The 25,413-nt window shown below is 36.4% G+C and overlaps 1 protein-coding gene and 1 long non-coding RNA gene across 4 annotated transcripts in view; one reads left to right on the plus strand and one right to left on the minus strand.

Moving 5' to 3' along the window:
- LOC115242601 (serine/threonine-protein kinase MARK2-like) overlaps positions 1-25,413 on the plus strand; it is a 94,447-nt gene that overhangs the window by 16,941 nt on the left and 52,093 nt on the right. Inside the window, exons 1-2 of one of the 3 annotated variants that reach the window (XM_029819019.1) lie at positions 2,543-3,241; positions 11,835-13,375. The exons of 1 other annotated variant lie outside the window; for it this stretch is intronic. In XM_029819019.1, coding sequence (XP_029674879.1) covers positions 12,977-13,375 — 399 coding nt within the window. In that variant the 5' untranslated portion in view covers positions 2,543-3,241; positions 11,835-12,976. Of the gene's footprint in view, positions 1-2,542; positions 3,242-11,834; positions 13,376-25,413 lie in introns of those variants that run through there. One more of the 3 variants, XM_029819020.1, reaches the window with a different exon arrangement.
- Positions 3,585-4,373, minus strand: LOC115242607. Its single transcript, XR_003885081.1, has 2 exons — positions 4,161-4,373; positions 3,585-3,965 (listed from the first exon to the last, which is right to left on the minus strand). It is a non-coding gene; the product is annotated as an uncharacterized LOC115242607 (long non-coding RNA).

Genomic DNA, 25,413 nt, shown 5'->3' on the forward strand with positions numbered 1-25,413 from the left:
ACGTTTAATTCGTTAAGATCTTTTATCACATATTTATTAGTTACAATTAATTTTGCACCCTTTACAAAATATAATTTGCTAATTTATTGATTAAAATATTAATCAATTTATATATCGAGATAGAAATATAATTTGAAAGTAGCGAAACAGAGTTGTGAAACTGTTGATGACACGGTCCACTTGGCAATTGATAGTTAGTGTGACAGATCATTGGTGATGCAAATGGGTTAATGACCATGAATCTTCGTGCACATGTCGAGACGGTTTTTCTATTAGATCTTTATTGCCAGCTTAGTGCTCAATGTCGCGCCGGGAAGTATATATTTTCTCCTCCGTGCAACATCACTTTCTATCCGCGAGGATATATTTCCATCCATATTCCGAGAAAGTTTCCGACCTCAACTTTCCACTTTGAACCTTCTCCGAAGACGATCACATAGTCTATCGATCATCGATGTTTGAGAAAAACGGCTGTTGATCATTATCAAGATAAACTTTGAACCGTCATAAATTAATTCGACGAGATACATTGCATACATGATTTAATCGCGCGTATATATTAATGAAATTTAAAAAATATCTATAAGAATATCACACATATATACGCAAGGTTGACATGTCATTGTAAGAACTTTAGCACGATGTGTCAACTGTCATAAAGCGGAGGTGAGGAGTAAAGGATGCTAAGTACGATGGAATCTCAAGTGACCGGTGTTTATAAAATAAAACACGTCCATCCGAGGGTTATAAAATCTACGAGATCTCCTCGCGCACGCGGTTCTCAGCTGTAAAGGCTCGCCTCTCGCTCTATGTTACATGCATCAATTCCCAAAGTCAATTAATCTAATGGATCCGTCCGCTCGTTTCTCCGATCCCCCACCGCGCCCTCCCAATCCCTCCCCGGTGTCAGAGGTTCCCCGCCCGCGCCCACTCTCTCTCGCTCTAAATGCGTTCGTTGTGCAACGAATGCATCTAGCAGCGGTTGCGCGGCGCACTTAATTTCTATTCACTCGGCTCGACTCGACTCGGCGCGTAAACGTACGTGGAATTCACGCACAACTATGCGAACACACCTACATGCCGTCTTAGCCTCGACCAGGTGAGAAGCAAGAACGAAGACAATGGCTGTTATCGTGTATTTAACAATCGAATCGAACATCACGATGTCTTGAGAGTTTTTACATCGGCAAATATATATTTGATGTTAAAATTTGGAAACGAAGCATCTTGGAAATCGTATTCAGCGTCAGAAAAACATATATAATTACAATTAAATATTTTAAATATTATAATTATATATTTCATAAAAAGAAAAAAGGTTTAGATGATTTAATAATTAAAGTAATTAATAAATCTAATATATTTAGTGATTCATGAATTTGACATTGCGTAAAAAGCCACTTTTAGTCTTAAAATATAAAATTAATAATTAATTTATGAGTTAAAGAGTAAAGATTTGCCCTGTAGAATTAAAATGTTTATTTTCATGAATTTTTGTGTACAGTCGTTATAAAATTTGCGTGGTACAGTCACCATAAAATAGTTAGTTTATATATTATAAAGGATAATATTTACGATTTTGAAATTAAATTATATTGTACAAGGCAAATATTTACTTTAATTCATAAATTAATTATTAATTTCATATTTTAAAAAGCTAAAAATACTTTGTGTGTGTTGTTAGCAATCAAATTCATGAATCACGAATAATATTAGATTTATTAACTTTTGACATGGCTGATCTGTCCAGTTCCTCCTTAATTATATAATTCAATCAAAAAAAGAAAATAATGATTAAATAAATTTTCCATTATTCTTCTGACGCTGAATACGATTCCGATTTTCAAAATGTTTCGTTTCCATATTTTGACATCAGATACATATTTGGCAATCTAAAATTTTTTAAATTTGAATGAACATAATTGAAAACTATTCTGAAAAGCTTTTTCAGAATAGACTTTATATTTAATCATGAATATTTTATCAACTATAATTGACACAAAAGATTTCTTTTGAAGAAAAAAAGTGTATTTAAAAGATTACGAGGATTATTCTTTTTCGTATTGAAGAAAAAATTATTTTTAGCTTAACTGTGTCAACAATTTTCGTTCTTCAGTATTTTTCACGCGTATTTATAAGCATGTTTGAATAGTTAAAAACATGTTGCTTAATAATTACAAGCATAGCGTAACGCTGTCAGAGATAAAAAGCTTCTACCTTCATTTGCTTCACAAGTTTTGCAGATCAGCAAAATTTTCTTACCTTATGGAAATTGAAACATCTCTCTCTCTCTCTCTCTCTTTAATATGATTATCAACATTTTAGTTCTCGACCTTGATCCTTCAGTTATTGCTTAATACCATTATCGGGAGTAAACGCGTAAATTATTTTCACGGATCGAAAAGAGACGTGTAATACTCCGTGCAACCTTCTCAACGAACTTCTCTCAACACTTTTCATCCTCGCAAAAATCTCTCACATGGCTCTCATCCAACAAAAACTTATCGTTTCGTACTAAAAATACCATAGAAAAATCGCACGATGGGTGAATCTCCGCGATTCTTTATACGAATTTTTATCATTCGTTTCTCTCTCTCTCTCTCTCTTTTTTTTTGGAAAAGAATCACGCGACATCGCCCTCGAAATTAAATATCTTTCGATCGTATTGATCTTCCGAACGCCTCGCGACCTCACGGAGGCCGGATCGAGGATGGTACGCGTACATCTCGTACGCACGCACACATGTCTCGTGGCGGGGGAAGAGGAACGGGTTGGGGGGAGCGGCACGTATCGCGCTCGCTGGTAAGATCCAGTAACGAAGAGAGCTCGCGTGTTCCCGCTCGACGCTCGGCGCGCTCAGTTAGCACGAGACTCGCGATCGAGCAGCACAGAGACGGAGAGAGAGAGGCTCTTCGTTGTCTTTTTTTCTTCTTCCTCGCAATCTCTGTCTCCGTTTTTTTCCGCGCTTCGACCGAAACGGTACTTCGTCGAATTGACATCGATTGACGTCGCCGCGGGGGACGTCGACGAAGGGGAGAGATCCGTCAAAGGATTCTGCAGGCATCTTCTTTCTCTCTCTTCGTAGTGGCGATCACACGTAATAATAATACGCTATACAAGTTTCATTCCTGTTAAAAGTTGTTGAACTAAACGGGTTCGTCCGCGACACGACGTCGATGAAGTGTCACGAGAATGTGCGCGATTCGGTTACGTGTAATTACGTGCAGCTTCCCATCTGGCGGTACGGCCGGCGATTAATATCCGCATACCTTCTTCTCTTCGCTTTCCTCTCGACTTCCTTCGATCGCACGACGAGCGTTCGCGGTTCTCCGAAGGCTCTGAAAGTCCCGGTGTCTATCTCTCTTTCTCCCTTTCCGCGAAAGGAGTCGGTGGATTTTATCGAGTGATGGTGCATCGTGAGTAGGGTTGCCACCTTTTTTTAAAACAAATAACGTATGTAACGCCTTTGAGAACGAAAAAAAAGTACGTTAAATACAAAAAAAAAAGTACATATATTTTTTATATTATTTATTTTTCCATACATAATTTTTATTACTTCTTGCAATATCTAATAAGTGTTTGTCTTTTTTAAAGATTTCTACAGCGTCTTTACAACCGATATTTAAATTTAAATATATCAACAACTCATTTTTAATTAAATTTAGAGAAGCTTTGTTCCTCTAATACTAATATATGTTACGTGAACTATAGATTTCCAGGCGATCTATGCGCTCAATATGTGAAACGGAATGCGCTCATAGTAATAAATCACATATACGTGACACGGTGACATCCGCCGTGAACGTGTTAATGAAAACTTAGTATTCGTAAAATAAAGTATTTTAGCGTACTTTATTGCTTTACAAAATATAAAGTATGTACGTCCAAAATAACGTACAATACTTTATTTTAAAGTACGGGTGGCAACCCTAAGCCCAACAGCCAATTCATATCTTGGTGCCATCCTGTGTGCAAACATAAATTCTTTTTATAGGTTATCTTACTGCTAAGATTCTCTAAATCTAAATGCATATTAATTGCATTTTAATATCATAAATTATAAATCTAGTTTAGCTACTAGAATAAGTATATTGTCTGTATTTATTCGATTTTGAGCGGATTACAAGAATATTTTAGGATTCAATATATATTTTACAAACCCTCAAGATAAATTGTATGACCAGAGTGCGCAAACTCTCTTTTGGAAAAGAAGCCGACTTGCGCCTTCTATTTCTGATACGAGATAGAAGTGAACTAAAATCGGTCACGTGACAATAAGTGGGAAGTTGACCATAGAATTTCTATTCTAGGGTATATTGATTCGTAATCTATCAGCGTTTTTGAATGAACGGGTTTTAACCTTAGGCCCTGCGCACAATAGAGAAAATATTAGGAATAGGAATAAAATATTAAATATCAGGAGGAGCAATTTGAAATTATTTTACTTCAAACAAGGAAACGGAATGATATATCAACAACTCATTTTTAATTAAATTTAGAGAAGCTTTGTTCCTCTAATACTAATATATGTTACGTGAACTATAGATTTCCAGGCGATCTATGCGCTCAATGTGTGAAACGGAATGCGCTCATAGTAATAAATCACATATACGTGACACGGTGACATCCGCCGTGAACGTGTTAATGAAAACTTAGTATTCGTAAAATAAAGTATTTTAGCGTACTTTATTGCTTTACAAAATATAAAGTATGTACGTCCAAAATAACGTACGATACTTTATTTTAAAGTACGGGTGGCAACCCTAATCGTGAGAGATCTCTCCGGATTCGGTTCGCGATGGCGGCCTCGCGGTAGCGATAACTGGCGGCTGTATTGCTCGCATTTGTATGTGTGTGCACGAGCGTAATGTGTATTCCGTAATTCCGCGATACGTATCATCTTGCTTTTCGATAACCGACGCGGATAGTGGATGGATGCTGACCCCGCTGGAAATTTACACGCGTCACGCGTGTATCCCAACGTGACGTCGCCGAGGGGTATAAACATACGCTCGGCGTAATATTCCGCTGATATTAATATCGACGATGTAAACATTGTCCCCCGATACAATTGGCAAGCTACGGCACTTCTCTTGAACACATCGTATATTCGGGAATCGTACGCTAATTAAATACAGAATGAAATATCCGACGATGAATAACGTATTCGCCGAATGACTATTCATCGAATAAATATATGCTTCCTTCTTTAGCCACAAGCAAAGGAAAATAAAAGAATATATTATAGTATTCTATCCGTGTGAATAGATTACGTGTCGTGCAACCGGACTTTAATCATTCTTAAATGTACTTTCCGTAATAATGGCTTACTCAGTGTGTATGCATGTGTGTGTGTGTGTGTTAGAAACGAGATAATATTAGAAATGCGAAAATAATTCTTGAACAATAAAATTTGGAATAAATATTAAATATAACGAAAAGTTCTACGAGATTTTCAAAGGACAATAATTTAATAACCGTGTATCCGAGAAAAAAAAAAACGAGTAAAAATTAAAATCGACCAAACTGGAAAGAATAAAATAAGACGAAGGAGACGCGGTAAGAAAGTGTAGAAAGCGCACGATTTTTGCGATATCGTGCGGAAGGAAATAATTTCTCTCATTTCTTATACAAATTCCCGGGATACGCAATTGCTGTATATTACATAAAAACGCCTGGTATATAGTTCCATCGGGCTTCACGCGTTCGTTGAAGACAATCGACCAGCCTTCGATACGCGATAGTTATCGGTTCATTCTCGCGCGCTCGGCGTTGCAAAAACCGGAATTGCGCGAAGTTCTTTCTTTTTTCAACCGATTTACATTCCGAATTGATGGCGTGTCTCTGACTTGCGAGTTTTAGATCAATTTAAGCGAAATGTCGTAAGCAGCATGCGGCTATTGTCGAGACGCGTGACGTATATAGAGAGGCAACGCGAACGCTCTTTAATTTACGCAACTCGCCCGTAGGTGCAACAGGTTTCGTTCGAGGAACGTTATCGAGATGTGTGCGCCTATCGGGTAGCCGCGAGAATGATCTATCGATCGATCGACCGATCGATTGATTGACGGACCAATCGAGATGACGATACGGGGCTCTTTATGTACTCGCTTCATTAACTCGTTCGATCGCCTATCAGCCTGCAAACGGCCAGCGTCTTGTTATAACCGCCTTGTTATAATCTCAACGACTGTACCATGTAACATTACATTGTTATCTCGCGGCGATTATTTTTAAATCGCGTCTCGAGATTGAAATGATCGCTTTCGAAATTTATCGTTTGATATTTGAGACTTTCAGAAATGAAATTAATCGACTTTACTTTCTATAAATTTCTTGATTTTAATATCAGACCACTTAATCGTATGCTCTGGTGTTAAATAAAAAAATTTGCAGAAAAAATAAAGTTGATCAGAGTTTGATTTCTGAGAGGCTTATCTAGGATTAAGGCATTTAATTAGATAAATAAAATTGTACGATATATCACATACACGCGCAAAAAACACGTCATTAATAATGTTTTTCTCTGATTTTAAACGATCTATGTTTATATGGCTATATTAGTCTAACTCAGCTTTTACGGGTTTCTCTCCGTATTTTTATCGGAGAATAACACTAACTCATTTACGTTAATCACGTTAGGAAGTCGCGCGATTCTCCAATGAAACGCGTTCCATGATCAGTGTCGAAAAAGTTCGCGGCCGCGTTTCTCTGGTGAAAAGTATGCGTCGCGAGTACCGTTTGCCGTCCAAGATTTCATTCAACGTTTAAAGTTTATATGAAAGTATATACGCGTGTGAAAAGTTTAGGGGCCAAGGAATATATGAATAGCTTACATTATTATTGTATTCAAAATAAACTATTAATTATTAAATAAGGAAATAATTACAAATTAGATATGAGGAAAATTTTTATAATAGGATATAATTATAACGCTATTAAACGGGAAATTTTTTTTTTTAAGTTGCGGGTAACAAAAAATTGAAGCTTAAATTGTATCAATCGTTATTACATTTATCAGTCTGAAAAACGGATAAGAAAATAAATAAGTATATATATATATATTTATTTATTTTATATAATACAAACGATATATACAACTTTTTCAAGAATTATATTGATTAGTCATATAATCATAAATGTTTGATACGATTATGAGCTGTTTACAGTTGAAATGACATGCGTGTCGAGAGTTCGGGGATATTTTGCACTATGATACATCGTTTAAATTTATTTGCATATATACCCTCTCAAGCTATCGATCTCAACCCGTTGATCTCGATGTGACATGTATTCCGTGTTGACACTTGACACGAGCATACAAGACTCGCTACATGATGGGTGGTGTGACGGTGTGATGTTTCGCGGTTGGTTCAACACGCCCATTGTGTCAACACATGACGACGAACGCGATTCTCCGCAATTTTCGAAAGAACGAATGCTTTTAATAGTGATATGCGCGTCTAAATTTCTTCATATTTTAAATATTTTATTAAATTTTTTCTCATCTTTCTTTCGTTAGATATTTTATTTACATTTAATTTTACATTCTTTAAGGATTTGGAAAACATATGATTTTCAAATTATAGCTAACGTTGGCTATTTTTAGAGAGATGCAATATAGATGAAATAGATAGGGAATTATTTGAACCTCGAGGTCATGGTCGACACACGATCGACCCTCGAAATTAATATCTTTTTCTTAGCATCCTCGTATATTTGCACAGTCACCCTCCGCCGAAGTTCTCGCGCTCGATGATCATAAAAGCGAATTCTTCCGCGCAGACGAACGATATCGCAAGGAATTCGCCTCGCCTTGCCTTACCAAGCGTAGGCAGCGAAAGAGAGTGCATCGTACAAAGGAGATATGCACTACTGAGCTCAAGGAGACCCGTTCACACACACATACAGACACACACAATAATGCGCAGTACACACACGTGCATCGTCGCTGTCCTTTGCGACGTCACCTGGTGCACATTCACGAGGACGCGTTGTAATTTCTCTCACCGGCGAGAAACCGCCTTCCCTCCTTGAACGTCGAGCGCGTACGAATAAAGTGAATTTTCGATTCGCCATGCGTCGCTCATTCGATGCATCGCTCCCGTCATCTTTGCATATTTCGTTCCATTAATCTGCGATCTCAAGGTGTTCGGAGATTTTTACAACGCGATAAATGATGCCGATATATTTTTAGCCGCGTTTTTCGAAATATATCTCGCATAGATTCTACGATTGAAAATTTCACGAAGCTAAATTAATATAGAGTGTATTTACTATCTCTATTGCAGTCGCTTTATTAATTTAAAGGGCTAAGAAACATATTTACTTTTTCACAAAATTTATAAAAATTGTAAATTAGATATATTCTTTTACCTTATCAATTACATTGCGTCAGCGAAATGGAATGGCAAAATAAAATCGTTAAATAACAGCGTATAACATATCATAGCCACGAAATGGATCGCGTGTTTGCGTTCGCCAGTATTTTTTTCGAATGTCTAGGGAACCCGTCTCTTATTCTGTGTTTACATGAAAATTATCGGTCTTGTCGTGTCTCTCTATCGTAACCGATGATTCATGCCTCGCGCTCAGGAATGTCGACCTCTCACGACTACGCCCGAAGGAGAAGCTCGCCGCCGTTCGTTATTCGGGACACGACCGGATATCCGCTGTAACACTATCTGCGCGAGTGCGGTACGCTCTGTTATCTATATGAAAACGCGCAACTCACAAATTTGACACATATAACACACCTCACATATACTATATAAATTATCTGAATTAAAAATTTTAAACGTGGATTTTTTTTTAGTTGGATGTCGAAATGCAATCTCATCAATCAAACTGAAATTCTTTTTTATCTTTTTTTAATTTTTTTGAATATTAAAAAAGGCGATGCGAATATATTTGACGGTAAAACTCAGAGGAATATTTTACCTTGACCTCGTAAAAGCTTTAACACTAAGCGTCGTTTTATTCTTGATTCTAGCTGACGGTAGATGATTAGTTTAATTGGATTGGAATGTTCCCTTTTTGACATAATAACCATCGGAGACCCAAGTGAATTGACGTTATTGAAAAGCTTTAGTTAACTCTCTCTCTCTCTCTCTTTCTCTTGCAAAGTAGTTTTCTACAGGTCACGCGAGGTTATATAATTTTCGATTAGACAGCTTAATGTCCCTGCGTCTGATAGAAAAACGAGCGTGGCAAAGGAGATGATTGCCAGAACGTTTTAAGGATATTACGAATAGCAAATTCATGAATCTTATGAGCTCTCGTGATTTTTCCCAGCAATTTTCTTAGACGAACGCGCTCGCCGAAAAATTGAATTTCTGCAACGTGATTTAACAATGGTATCATCGCGATCGGAGACCCAAGTGAATTGACGTTATTGAAAAGCTTTAGTTAACTCTCTCTCTCTCTCTTTCTCTCGCAAAGTAGTTTTCTATAGGTCACGCGAGGTTATATAATTTTCGATTAGACAGCTTAATGTCCCTGCGTCTGATAGAAAAACGAGCGTGGCAAAGGAGATGATTGCCAGAACGTTTTAAGGATATTACGAATAGCAAATTCATGAATCTTATGAGCTCTCGTGATTTTTCCCAGCAATTTTCTTAGACGAACGCGCTCGCCGAAAAATTGAATTTCTGCAACGTGATTTAACAATGGTATCATCGCGATAGGCTATTAAATCACTTTATCACTTTGGTGACTACGATGTTTACATCGTAAGGCATAGCGGTATTTCATACCCTGCCCTATCCAGCTAATATTACACGGAGAGATGCAAACGTGCAGTATCTTCGGGCATTCGCGAGCGTGTCGGAAATAATAATAACGAGACTTCGGATTAAGATAATTTAATGCAGCATAGACAATAATTGTCTTATCATTAAAATACATATTACGAGAGTGCTAACTTAATTTCGGTGACATTAATTCTAAAATGTATATAAAAAATTCTGGATATTTTTATGCGGGGGATACGTTTTTCTCGGTATTTTATTTTACACGGTAATCAACTTTATGCTCGCGCTTTTCACGCGATTATCTTATAATAATGCGCAATAAAATTTAACAACCAAAATTATGCAAATATTTAATCATATCGTATTTTCCACTTTGACGACTAAGATGAACTTTCGCTTCGCGACTAAATTTGCTTTAAAACTCTAATTAGGACATATACTGAAAGTAGGTTTCGGATTCACTCTGCATGTTCTGTATAGCTGCTCGGAGTTTCCCTTTGCATGTCTCGCGAAAATAATGTGCTTTATCACGCTCGCATGGATGGAGTAAACTCTATACTAATTATTCCGCTTATATGGAAGTTGCGCTTGCGCTTCGACTTTAACGAATTCTCTCACCGCGCTCGTTACATTAATCCCGCGGCTACATAACGTCATCAATTTCTATCTCGTCAAGTGATGTCATCGTGTTTACGAGCATTTCATCATAAAACTGTGATTTTGAATAAATATCTCGCAGTGTATGATCACGCGATTTAAATCTTATTAAAAAATTGTATGAGAAAGAATTTATATCGCGGAGAAATGACATTACGCTAATTGTGAAGGTATAATTTAACGACACGCGTGACGTGACTGGAGATGTTTCGCAAGAGATGGATTAATATTTCACGAGGGAGACGATGACCCCATTTAGCGAATAGGTTCCGAAATACAAACGGGCTCTGGTAATGCAACTCGTCGTGACTTTCCGGGAAGGTTCATCGGGTGCAATAACCCCCGGCTAATCCTATTCGCGTTGTAACATCCCGTCCATTATTTTATGCGGGGGTATTTTAAGGAAACAGGATCGATGAATGTAACGAGCGTGCACCCAGGTGCGTTAACGATTTGCATTTTAGTTTTTTGCGGCGTAGCTGTGTACTTTTCGATTTTTGCGAGCAACAGAGCGCTTTCGAATAGCGAAAGAGTATGGAACATATTCGTGAAATACACATACACACAATTTTAATTTTCTATATATAATTCAAATCCATTTTTTTTAATACTTTTAATACTTTTTTTAAATATTTAAGATCATAAGAATATCTAATTTCTTTGGTGGCTGAGGCTAAAAGTTTTGAAAGAAAAAAATGCTTTTTATTTCCAATTTTGTGTTCTAATACGCGAAAATAAATCAATTAATGTTAATTGAATAGGTACTTATTTAGGGAGACAATAAAAAAATTCTTTTTATAATATTTTTTAGGCTCACAATATCGCGTTTCCATGATAAGAGATATATTTCAGACAGCATTTAATTATATTATATTAATTATATTAATCGTTTTAAGAAATATCACGAAATTGTAGAGAGACGACCTTTCTATCTCGCTCTCAAAGACGTCCCGAATTAAATCCGCGTAACGATGCGCTCGTGGTAAGCCGTTTAAATATTTGCGAATCGCGATAAAGGCTTTCAAGCCAGCTGCCGGGGACGTCAACCTCGGCGGCAACACCTGCACCGGCAACTTGTATCGCTCGCGCAGAATCTGCCGCCGTCGAACCGAAATCGTGCAAACAAGCGAATTGGTGGTACGTGTGAGGCCATCGTTGAAGCCGCACCAATGGAAAAGCGTCGCGCACAAATCTAATTAATCACTGCCGCTCCAATTGAAGGAGGAGGAAGCCGCGTAACGTCTCGTCGTCGCGTTGCCATTGTCAATCGAAATAAGTTCCTCTTTCTCTCTCTCTCGTTTGCGTTACGACATTCGCCGCAAAGATTGACTTGTGCAAAGATGCCGCGAATGTCGAATCGCAATCGCCAAAGTGGCGCATGCAAACCCGGACGACTTCTTTAACCGAGTCGACCCGTTTTCGCAGAACGTCACTGAAGTTTGAACGAAAATCCGACGAAAGCTCGGCACGCGAGAGGATTTACTGCTGAATTGATGTAAACGGGGTTCCCGAGAGTGTCGAAACAACGCGCGCGCGACCGCGACAGCCCGCAGAATCGCAGTTTGCAACTTTGCACCATGATTAAATCGTGCGAAAGTTCAGCTCAGCGTGATTTACCGCGACGAATGAGTTGAATGACCGTTGAGGATTGCACTAAGGATCAAGAGGAAACGCGTCAATCCGAGAAAAGCAATTGGAACGAAGGATCGTGCTGAAAGGAAAATTTGAGATTTTTGAAAATTTATCGGATGAATAAATCCATGATCGATCAAAATTAATCTTAATCGACTATCCAAGGATTGCGACATCTTAGAAGCGTGCCGGTCCGGCTTTCCCCGTCGAACGGGTAAATTTTGCACACCTTGTGGAAGCAGCTTAAGTGCGCGGAGAGCGCCTCGAGTTACCGGATCGACCAGCAGCTGCACTCGACATCCTGTCGCTTAGGAGGCATCGAGATCTTGCGGTAGATGTTACAAACGAGCCAAGAGAGTCGCGTGAAGTATCGTGAAAGGAACGGAAGATCAGACTTTCTCTCGTCGTGGTAACAAAGACACTTAAGACTGCGCGATTAGCACGGCTTCTAATATACGATTCACTCTTTGCTTTCCGAGAAGACGTTCCGAAATCGTGTTTCGCAGCCGAAGAGCGACAAGCGTGAACAAAGCAGAGTCATCCCTGAAGACATTCCGTACAAAATATTATATTGTCAAGATTATTACGAGAGTAAAGAAAAAAAGGATATTTTTCGAAAAGAGAATACTCTTCCCGAGAAGACAGAATATTTATTTTCAGGACGAAAAATTTTCTCTAATTTCGAAATTGTGCTCGAGAAAAATTTAAGAAAATTAACTACAAGAGTGTAGCCTCTTTTACATTTCAAAGTCATTGACCTCTTCTCACGAACGAGAGGACGTCTTTCTTAGAACTAGAATTCCGATAGTATCGGTGAAGTCTATTCGCGACGATACGTTTTATTTCCCGGTGGAACAAGAAACGCTCCGTATTTAGAAGTTTATCGTCGTTGAAGCGACGAGAAATCCAGCAGGATTGCTCCGCACGTGGACACAATGTACGTGACAGAGACGGGCGGTCACAAAGTGGCACCCGCGCCCGCGTCGACGCGTCTGAAGAAGGTGGACTACAACAAGTCGATGATCTATCAGCATCATCATCATCCGCAGCAACATCATCATCACCACCAGCACCGTCACGAGGGCGGCGGGGATCGCGGCGGCGCGACGCATATCGCCGCGACGGTGAAGAATACGATGCGCCGATTGTTACGTCGTACCAAGAGCCATCGTGATACTCCCTCGACGAACGCCTCGACGATGACCCCCGTCGTCGCCAACGGCCACGCCGTGGTACCGCCGCCCACGAGGATACCCACGAGGAACGACACCTGCAGCGCGGTGCCACCCTCGTCGGACAACTACTTGAGACGCAGGCAGCGCGCGAGGCCTCAGGTAAGAGAAAAAGAAAACGAGAGATTCTTGTTGTAAGACCTTGAGAGGGCGGGTGTAGTTGCGATATTATATATGGCAAATCTTTGTTTCTTCTTTCCAATAATAGATTGATATTTTTGAATATTTTTTTTTTATATGTTTGGTTACAATTTGATTTTTTTTTTTTCTGCTGAGTAAAGTCTTCTTGATTATTCGTGACTTTTGATAAAAATGCAATTTCTTTAAACCGATGAATTTCAAACTATAGGTTATTTATTTCCTTGTAAATAGATTAAAAGAAATGATAAAACAATTGGATCAGTCAATATTTTAATCAAAATTTTCAGAAAGTTACTTTTTTGAATTAAAAAAATTTTAATTATTATTAAGTGTACATCCATTATTTTAATTATTTTTAAGTACACCCGTTCTCTTGAGTATATCTCTGTTACAAGTTTCTTCCGACCTTTTGTCATGGGAAGTGACGAGAATTCTCGAGGGTTTGTCGTAATTGATTGTCGGGGCGATTGTAACTATACCGAGGCGCAGCGAGCTTGTATATTATAGTCACAACATTAGAACAGATATCTCTTGATATGAATTAATTAAAAAACGCAAAGTTATTGTTTTATAATATTTGCTGGAAATTATTAGAAAATTTAAAAAGAAGACAAATATTTATTAGGGGAATTTATTATTAATAATTGTATTTTAATCAATAGAACTGAAAATATATCTTTCGTTGCCGTGTCTTTTTGAGAGCTCGAAACACGTAGAATTCGCTGAAAAAGCATCTGGAACCTGTTTGCCGTCTGCGGATAATAGCGGACCAAAAAGGACGATCGCGAGACTCGCACGGGCGAGGAAGAACTCGGGTAAAAGTGGCGGTGATATCAGTCGTTTATTTGCGGCAGGTGCGCGAAATATGCCGCGTGCGGAGATTGCAAGGCGCAGCCTGCGTCGAGTTAAATCGACCATTGGGCTTTTGATAATTAGGAATGGCGAATGATTAATGATACTTGACGCGAGAAAGCGGCGGCTTCTCAAGCCGCTTTCCACAAAGAAGCGTATATTATGAGCATCTTTATAAGATAATATTAGCACGATGGATTTATTTTATTAATGGTTCTCGCGCGTTGATCGATCGTATCCTTAATTGTTATAAAATCTTTTTTATTACCTTCACTAAATTTTCGCGGTCCCTCGCTGCCCGTTTCCGTTATTCGTCGTCATTTCGACGAGTCAGATTTTTTTTTGTGTCACGCGAAGCGAAGATATGTTGAAAGAAAGAACGAGTCCACTCTTGCAACAATGTTTATTATTCAACGTATGATGCATGAGCGCGCGATCTCGAGAGTGAGATCATCAAAGTTCTCTCCGAAGCTTCCTTTGGTTCGAGGAAAAATAATTTCGTGGGTTCACACTCTAGAAAGTATTACGAGTGCTAATTTACGGGCTAATTTATGTCTTACAATTAGAGCGAATTTTTTACGCAAAACTTTAGTCTAAGAGTTGGCATCAATTAATTATATATATAAATTATATCTCCATCAATTAATTATATCGTAATTAATTCGTAAAGAAAAAAAAATAATTAAGTAGCGAATAATTTAGCAATTTATTCTCACAAAGTGATCATGTTTTGATATTAAATATTTAATTGAATTGTTAAAAAAGACGATACGGTGTGAGAATTATATGAGACACATTTATTTATACGATTTTCAAAAATTATTTATAAAGTGTAATAAAAAAACGGAAATATTCTCTTCTTTTTTGCTAAAGATATAAATATTTTATTTCGTTAAATCGTGTATTATAATCTTCTATTCTAGCATGCACTTTTTTCGACGGTTACTTTGATCGATCTAATCTTAATAACAATTGTCACGCACGTATAATGCATGACGGTATATTTATCAAAACATCTGTCGAAAGGAAATGTTCTAGATAAGACTTCTCCGAAGTCGCTTTATGAAATATATTCCGCAAGAGAGGGAGAGAGTAATATGAAACTCGATCACTAATTGCATAATTGATCTCGTAAAAGATATTAAATATTTAATTGAATTGTTAAAAAAGACGATACGGTGTGAGAATTATATAAGACACATTTATTTATACGATTTTTTCAAAAATTATTTATAAAGTGTAATAAAAAAACGGAAATATTCTCTTCTTTTTTGCTAAAGATATAAATATTTTATTTCGTTAAATCGTGTATTATAATCTTCTATTCTAGCATGCACTTTTTTCGACGGTTACTTTGATCGATCTAATCTTAATAACAATTGTCACGCACGTATAATGCATGACGGTATATTTATCAAAACATCTGTCGAAAGGAAATGTTCTAGATAAGACTTCTCCGAAGTCGCTTTATGAAATATATTCCGCAAGAGAGGGAGAGAGTAATATGAAACTCGATCACTAATTGCATAATTGATCTCGTAAAAGCGTTTCCCGGACGAATCGGTCATCGGATGTTAAACTCGCAAACTGTGCCGAGTGTTGATACGCTATATATAACAGTTGTTAAAACAAATCGATCGATGATCATCAAAGTCTACTAATTTCGGATATTTGGCAACCTAAGAAGAAAATTTAAAAAAACTTTATGCTTGAGACAGATTCATATAAAAACAACATCTAAATCTATTTATGACATACAAAAAAACATGAAAAATAATTTATTTTATAATCCACATCAAGATAATCACATTTCGTTTTTTTTATCAGAGTATAAAATTCAATATTTGCGAAGATAAAGATTTTTACCATTTAATGATAAACGCAGGGCGGTGAGGCGAATTAAATCGGAAATCTCACGATGTTATTATTGTTCCTCGGCAAGGGACAATGCGCCGAGTACTTTCCAATATTACGAAAGCCATAAAGTCTCCGCCTTCGTGAACGAAGGAAAACTTGCGACAAGTAACTGAGCCGAGCCGCGCGCGCGCGCGCGCGCGTCTTGTCAATCCCGTAATGTCGCGTTTTCGCTGCTGGTTTCCTTTCACTGTCGCAACGAATCTGTATGCTGTTTGTATAAGTTAAACATCGATATAATATGCGTATGTGTATCGCGGATGCAAGCTGCAACGCACCTTCGCACCGTGCACAGGTGCGCGAGTTTCTATTGACTTTATTGCAAAGGCGAAGACTGCTGCAGTTTGCATCTGACTCTAGCGCATTTGTCAGAGCACAAACGTCAAGGTTCGAATTCTCTTAATGCGGTCTGTGCTGGTTACTAGGAAGCTCATGTGTGTCAGCCTCCGTTTACGGTTCATATTTCAAAGCGTGACTCAGGCCAGTGTGAAATTAGTACCTCATATTCAAAAATCGATAGTTTCATCAAAAGTTCTGTTTGCATCCCAAATAGTTCTACAGTTTCTGATAGGTTTTAGAAATTGTTTCTGCGAAATATCTAAAAAAAAAACTGCATCTTGAAAAAATGAAGTGTCAATTTGCCGTGACACCGCAAGATGCAAAAAATACCATTTAAGCCATCCAAACCAACCGAAATTTTTTTGAGAATTTCGGAGTTTTGTTGAGAGTTCTATTTGTGCACCTCGAATAGTTCTATCGAAAATTATTAAGGCCCGAAACTGTAAAATAAAAAACAAAAAAGTTCTGGCCACTTTTAACAAATGAGATGTTAGCTTCCAGATTTAAAAAATTTTTTTTAATATTTGGCGGTTGAAACTATTATTAATATAAGGAACTATAGAACTCTTCGAGAACTATGACATACGATGGTTTAAATAGCATTTTTTACATTTTGCGGTGCTACGGGAAGTTGACACCTCATATTTTCAAGATGCAATTTTTTTAGATATTTTGGCGAAACTATTTTTAAAACCTATCAGGAACTGTAGAATTATTTAAGATGCAAATAGAATTTTTTATAAAACTTTTGGTTTTTAAATGTGAGGTGTTAACACACCGGCGTGACTCACTACTTTTAGAATGCCAAACTTTTGAATCATATTCTTCAATCGTATTTAATAAAGTTTTTTAAATGTTTAAAATAAAGTATCTTATAATATTGTTGCTTAAAAATTATTGGATAGAACGCCATTGCAGGTAGAAATAAATAAAACGATAGTTTTTAATCATGTCGAGCACAACATAATATAATTATTGCAATGTAATGGTAGAATTTTAATTGAAATTTATAGAATTAACGATTGATTACCTCTTGTATCAGTTCTTATCTCGACGTACATATTCATGTAAGTTTAATTTTATTCTCGCTTCTTCGATTCTCGAGTTCTATAAATCCTTTTCCCGCGGACCTTGAAGTACTCCAAGTATTATCCAGAAAGGTCAAGCGTAACGGCTGGAATTTGCATCGGTTACTGTTTTAAAAACTTTTTATTAGATTTATGAAATTAATGTTCTTATTATTTATACACATGGAAATGTGGAAGGTCTTATTATAAATTTGTAAGGTCGTAATTTGTATCTCCCATAGCACTCGCACGTACATTATGACATAAAAATTACTCTAGTCGCGGCTTGTTGCTAATGCAAATAATGGAATGTCTGAAGGACTTGTTCTCACGTTACAAATTCCATTATTACTACTGACATAATTAATGTATACTCAAAGGGCTTTACATATGGTGTTCCAAAATTATCATTGCTTGTACTATCTTTTAAATTGACCTTTCGAATTTTTTAATAGCCATATTGATATATAATTCGAAACATTTATTTTATCGCTAGAATAATCTTGTATTAATTTCTATAATTATGAATGAAATTTAAAAGAGAAGCTTCTGGGATATTTCTTTTTTTATTATCTACTATAATTCTGGCTCCTGTACGTGCTGCAGTCTAGTGGAGGTATAAGGAACTTTTACTGCACTTTGTCTATTTAATGGTCTGTAAGACGTAAAATATGTTACTGTCTTGCAACGAAGGGGATTAATTCAATCTTCTTAATTTACAACGTCTGTACAAAATAAAATTCTTATATTTTTTGTACTTAGATTGATTATATATTATATTGCACAAAAAATTCTCATGTTTAAATTTTTATTAGATATATCAGTAAAAAGGATTAATGACACTATAATATATTACTATCGCTCGTGATTAAAAAAATAATAATATTTTTATCATATATATATATACATATTCATATCAGTATTTTATTATATATATTATATATTAAAAGGGTCCCTACCCTTCATTGTTTACGCGTAGACGCCCCGTACTGATCCATTGTAATCTTGCGCGAGTCAAACCGGCGCCGAGAGTGTGCTCGGTTTCCTGTACGTGACATGTCGAGACCCCCGCTATTTTCAGAGTGCAGAAAATACCGGGTGCTCGCTATCAGGCAGGCAACCGTGTTTTCCTTTCCTTTCGAACAGTATCGAGGAAAATAGAAAGAGAGGGGGAAGGGGAGGGGAAGAGGGAGAATCGCGTTACGCATGTTGTGCGTTTAACGCGTGTCTGCTTCTGAAAGGATGGAAATGAGCCTCCGTCGCGACAGAACGGATGTGTTTGCGATTTTTTTTTTTCCCCTGTTAGATCGAGAAAGATAGCAGCGCGTCGAAAAGTATCAGCGGTATCGGATTTTATTAGGATTCGTCGTGCGCGAAATGTTTTTACACCGGCGGAGGCAAAATAATCAGCGATGGATTGAATCGTATCAATTTCTATGTACGAAGATAGTGTCTACTGTTTGTGCGAAAATAGCGTGACGTATTCGCAAACAATCGCGAGTAAACCGCGCCTCGGGCACTCTCGATATTTTTAACCGCTCGTTATTCTCGTCCGCGCAAACTCGCGATAATTTATTAACGACATTTAACCGTGAAAACAAATCGCCATCTCCCATTTGCCGAAATTAATCGGCTTTCGCTGACGACTCATCTCGCGGATGGTTGAGTCTTTATAAATGTAAGAAAGATTTGTAAAAAATTCAAAAGATTCTCGCAGTTGTAATAGATCCTCCTTTTATTCTATTAAATCAGGAATCACGTCGCTAAACCGCCATTAAATTTGCATGGCATTCATTTGCATGGTACTCCAGCCTTGGAATTTATTCATAAGGTGACGAACAAATGATAATTACGGCTTATAACGCGTTTAGAATGTTCATGTATTTTCTAAAGTACATAATTAAAAACATGATTGCTAATTGGACAAATTGAAAAAAAAGGAGACAATAAACAATATGTATAATATGTATTATCGTTAATATTAATGTATTTAACTGACAAGATGACTTATATAGTTATAGTCATGATTATTATGCGCGAGTTACGTGCAAAGTTAGTTAATATTAATGTTGATATTTTGAATGATTCATAGTATATTAAACGCGAATTAGGCCAAGAAAATGAGTGATGTACAGATGTTCTTAGTATCATCTGACAGCTTATCTTTCACATTCACGAACGAAAATGATGCTAATGCGAGACTAACGTTGATTGAGTTATTACGAAATAGTTAGTTTATCGGTCTATTACAGAAAATTATTGCAATTCTTTGCCGTGGCAAAGATTTTTGCGCAAACTCTCGTACGTTGCTGTTGCTCCTACAACGAGTCGAGAATATACTTTAAACGATTCACTTCCGCGAGATAGCAGTCGAGGGATATCATACATACATACGTCGGCATGCGCTTAGGCCGGATTTGTACGAACATTGGATGGGAGTTTCATCAAGGCCACATTTATCAAATAATTCAAGCTCCCCCAGCGTGCACTGTATGAATTTGTTAGGAATTATTTGAGACATTCGGATGTTTTGAATAAAAAATGTAAAGCTGGTTGGGACAGTAAGAAAATAATTATTTCAAAATTGACGATAGAGAGTAGGAAAATATTGACATATTAATCGGAGATGAAAGGCGAGGAAGATGAACATCTCTTCCGCATTTCGAAAGTTCATCGGGCATTGAAACTTGACGACGGACACGTGATGGCTCCTTGCTTCCGTTTCGCAAAAATGTAATATATAAATTGGAACACCGCGAATTATATTTAGATCATGTTCTCCCAAGATTTCTAATAATAATACCGGCTACTGAAGGTTATTGATTCGATAGGTTGAAGCGACCGATGTGTAAAAATAACTTGTGTTCGCGTGTTATCGATCGTGGGCGGTGTACGTATTGACTTTATTCGTCATATGTGTCGAACTTTATATAGGTTTTGTGTTAGTCGACATCTGCATCAAGATCGCAAAATTAATAAAAAGTCAACTGCTCTATAGAAAATACATCATTGTAATTTAGACGCGACATTTCGTGCTCCAAAGTCTCTCTCTATTTGCCCGAGCGATTATACTCGAAACGAGCGTGTAGCGATAGGACGCGATACGTTGTGAATATTAATTTCCCCGGAAACATCATTTACCTCGAGTCTCCCGAGTATTTTATACGAGAGGAATTTAAAGTGAAAACCTCTCGCGGAAAGTAATATTCGTTCGTAATATCGTAAATTGCTTAACTGATATATATAACAGCGCAACTGTAACCGCAAATATTCAATCTCAAACTTCGCTGGTAGACTTAACAACTTCTAGTTTTCAATATAATCTTTATATTATTTTATGTTGATCAAAATTATTCTTGTAGAGTAAAAATTAATTAGCAATAAAAATGAAATTGTCGTAAATACCGGATTATATAAACAAATAAATATTTTATATAAATAATAGATATCCGCAAATTATATTTGTTTTCTATTATATACTATATAAAATTTTTATTCTGAAAATATATAATCAATCTAGCTGAATGAATGTTTCTTTTTTAAAATAAAATATTTTACATTTATATTACACTTTATTTTTTTTTTTAAATTTTATACGCGTATAAATAATAGATTTCACACAAAGATTTACGATTCTCGAGCGTTTAATCTATAAAGTATCTATTATTGATGTTCACATTGTTTATATGATATAATGTAATCGTCTTATCTCGCCACTTACCTCATGTAGTGGAAAATACCACGCCCGTTAATGTTTACGCACTTGCGCGCGTGACATGAATAGTATGATTAATCGACCGAAATTTCGTATCGCGTTTTTATTACGACAAAATCGTTTCGATAAGTATTTACGCCAACCGCGTGTTACGTCATACAAATTTATCCGACTTTCTGTGATGACAAATAAAAAATATTTAATCTTAGTCTCGGCAAACAATAACAATAAACAGTCCATGTAAGTGAATCCTCGTAAAATTCCTAGTCTCGTGACAGAGTTTTAATCTTGACTCGCCGTTTGTATGCAACATCAATCATGCATAAAAAAAAAATTTACTATCTACAAAGTTTAATATAGGATTCGAAAATATGCTTCACGTAAACAGCATTGCAATAAAAATAATAATTTGATCACGTAAAAATAGATTACGATTCGGTGATTCAGTTTGCGAACACAGGGAAATTTTACGATATATATTGATATCAATTCATAAATATTTTGCACACAATGATAAAATGATTTGCAAAAATAGCGAAGAGTTTCCTTGTAATGACGCGATGATAAAATTAATCATTCATATGTAAGAACGAATTATGTTTGCTGCTTGTTTAATACAAGCCTAATTAATGCGACCATTTAGTTAGGCATACCTATTTATTTTTCTTAATGAGCTTTTATATTGCTTAAATTCTTCTTATCGATTCCCTCGTAATTTATCATCTTTCTTAGCAGCGTGAAAAATACGCGCAAAAAATAACTCGCGAGTTCCAAAAATAACTATGTTTCAGCTTACAAATGGTGTCGATAATAACATACGAAGCACAAAACGTATAAGAAGTATATCGAGGTATGGCAAAAAGAAAGTTAAGTTTCGCGAAACTCTCGTTACACTTGATCGATGCGATTTTCCGGTCGCGGATTTTCTTGGGCGAAGGAATGTAGTGATGAATGGATGTATCGCTTGTCGGCGATTTCCCATTTTTGCCGGTTTGACGGCGATTCATTATCCGATCGTTATAGCTGTCTCGTGGAAAATGCTTCACAAATCCTCCACGAGCGCAAATATAGACAGGATTTTAAACTGAAAGACGTCAGCACATGACAAGCAGCAAGATGTCTCCCCAAGACGGCAAAAAGCGACTTGAGAAAAAGATTGATTTATGTTATTCATGAGCATCAACAAATATAGAGCGTATCGAGTTCTTGTTAATGAAATGACACGATATGTCAAATATTTATCGATACATTATAATAATCACTTATAACGATGTCGAATTGAAAATGATGATTTTTACGGTATAAAACTTGACATTTTGATATTTTTTTCTGGACATTTTATGTTGTAATTTTTACTGCTTTAATTTCTAAAAGCATAGATTAAAGAGAAAATATTAAATACATATAGAAAATAACTTTATTTTAAAATAATTTTTTATATGCTATATTTTTAAGTTTTTAATACATATAATAATAGTAAATTTCGTTTACATAGATCTATTTCAATATTTATGTTGACATGAGAATAATAAATACTGTCGAGAGGAAAGCAATTTGTGAAGAAACTGTTGCGGTTGATATGGAAGAATTTAGAATCTTAAAATAGTCCGACTCTCTATTTGAATTTATTGCTAAGCACAATCATTGTTCAATCATGTTTCTATTATCTTGAAGCACGTGATGAGAGAAATGCACGGAAGCATTTTATTTACTATACATGCTGGCCGATAAGGAGGTGCCTGTCTAAAGAAGCTTTTATGGCGTTTTAATTAGCGCACGATTTATGGCGTGTTTATACATCAGAATGCTACATACATTTTTTTATTGAATAATTTTTTACCACCTTATGTGGAAGTTTATCGCTGTTAATTTATAAATAAGCATAATAGGCGTAATTTATGTATGTCACAGTGATATATCCTTTGTGAATCATTCTGTTATTGAATTGAATACAATAAGATAATAATTTTTTCTTCTTTATATATATGTTTTTTTTATAAAAATAAAAATATAAATCTCTCAAAGAAAAATTTATTATTATATAAAGTTTTTGCGATTTTTGCTTTGGCATTGCGAAAGGCAAAACCGGTTTTCCTCATTTTGCGAAATGTCTATAACTTCCACAGCACATTACGAGTGAATATTAAATTTCAAAGTTAAAGCGATTATAACAGAACACGTGTAATCGTGTTCTTTGATTTAATGCAAAACGTGGAAAAACGCAGTTATATGAAAATCTCTTTAAACCATGCAGCGTTATATTATATTCAAGTACGCGAAATTATTGTAGCGACAAAAATATTGCGATAAGTCGCAATACTACCACAAGAAATCAGAATAAAATTGTCTACCGTGCTAGAAAGAAGTACGCGAAAACGGGAAAAGAAAATCATTATTCTCGCTCGTGAGAGTGCTCGACGAAAAAATTCATTGGCCAATCTCGAGCCGAGATAATTTGTAACACGTGTACTCGACGCAACGAGATACGTCGCTGAAAATAGGTCGAAATCGATCTCATGCGCGCGACCTTCTTGTAAAGCGCGAAAAGATCGAGTCGTACATTTACGATCGATAAATTTCGTCATTTTGCGCGGCAACACGTGCACGCCCGTAGTCTCTCCGAGAGCGGGGTCCCCTCGAGAGAGACTGACCCGAATTTTGTACGTGTTTTCGATGCGGGTCCGTTTTAGCGCGATGAATGGCAAGATTTATCGCACCGATACGAGTGAAACGGGAGGCATCGATGCGAAATAGATTCTTGCGAAATCCATTGACAGTTGACTGACTGCAGTAATCGTGCCATTGCCGTGAATCCGTTTTCTTCAAATAGGGCAAATTAATTTTTTTTTTTTTGCGCGAGAGAAATATTTTCTACTATTTTATTCACATTGTCTCTGTCAATCTTAATTTTAATTTTTATAATCGAGCATTGTTCGATTAAAATATCATCCATCAGATCCACTTCTTGTTTTAATTTTGTTCTCACTATTTATTGATTTATTATCGTTTTGGTGTTAACAATATGTCATAGTCGCTTAATTATATCTTAAGATATATTGAATTTATACTGATTCGTGGCACAAAAGAATGATGTACGAACGAGATAATTTGTCCCTCGAAAGCGGCCGATTTCGCGAAACAGAAAACTATTTTTGGCTCGCATCATCCGTAACGTCAATCACGTGTTGTCACGCGCATTTATAAAGCCATAAACATAGATAAAGAAACCTAGATAGCATCACACGATATATCGTTAATCAACTGTTGAGACGCTTGAATGGAAATTTTTGATTCGCGGATGACGATTGTGTGCCGCGAGACACTTCCATATAATTAATTTCGTGGAAGCAAGAAATGCGAAAATAACAAATCTACTTTTCAAACTTTCTTAAGCTGTCTCAAAAAACGCAATTGATGTCAGTACTGACAATGAATCAATAAATACCACCGGTGTAATATATAGTGATCGCGTCCGATTGGATTGTCAAGTGCGTAATTAAATGGAGAGGCGGAAATGTTGTTTCATCGAGAGATATTTGCATTGCGAGTTTGTATTCGTGGTAAATTCAGCTTCTCAGCTTTGAAAACATGATTATATTATTCAGCGCTATTTGAACCAGAAGCATTAAGAAAGAGAAAAGAGAGAAATAGAAGGATTCGGATATTTCGAAATCGGGGCAGCGTTCTTAAAAAAGATTATACGCATGGTAAAAATAATATCTTATTTTTTGATTTTTTTCATACCACACGCATCTATATATTTTTCGCCAATATCGTCGTAGAATGATATTAAGCAGCATAGAATAGGTTGCAAAGTGTATTCTTTTCTTTACATGTTGTATATTGTGTGAATAATTATTCAGAAACGTGCATTCCTAATTTGGCTGATAATTTAGAGACAATTTGCGCCGCGTTCATTATCTAGGTATTCGAAGCCGGCATTAATTACACCATTTACGTTGCAGTTGTTTGCATCGGCATGTAATTGTTTGGTTGATGATGTGAGGACAATTATGTCGCTAAATAGCTATTGAGCCTGAGGCTTCAGTTATGACAAGAGTGTTCTCTGACTATATATATATATATATATACACAGGGTGCAGCATTTATAG

This window comes from Formica exsecta, unplaced genomic scaffold, assembly GCF_003651465.1.
Source record: "Formica exsecta isolate Colony F162 unplaced genomic scaffold, ASM365146v1 scaffold614, whole genome shotgun sequence".
Classification (NCBI taxonomy): Eukaryota; Metazoa; Arthropoda; class Insecta; order Hymenoptera; family Formicidae; genus Formica; species Formica exsecta.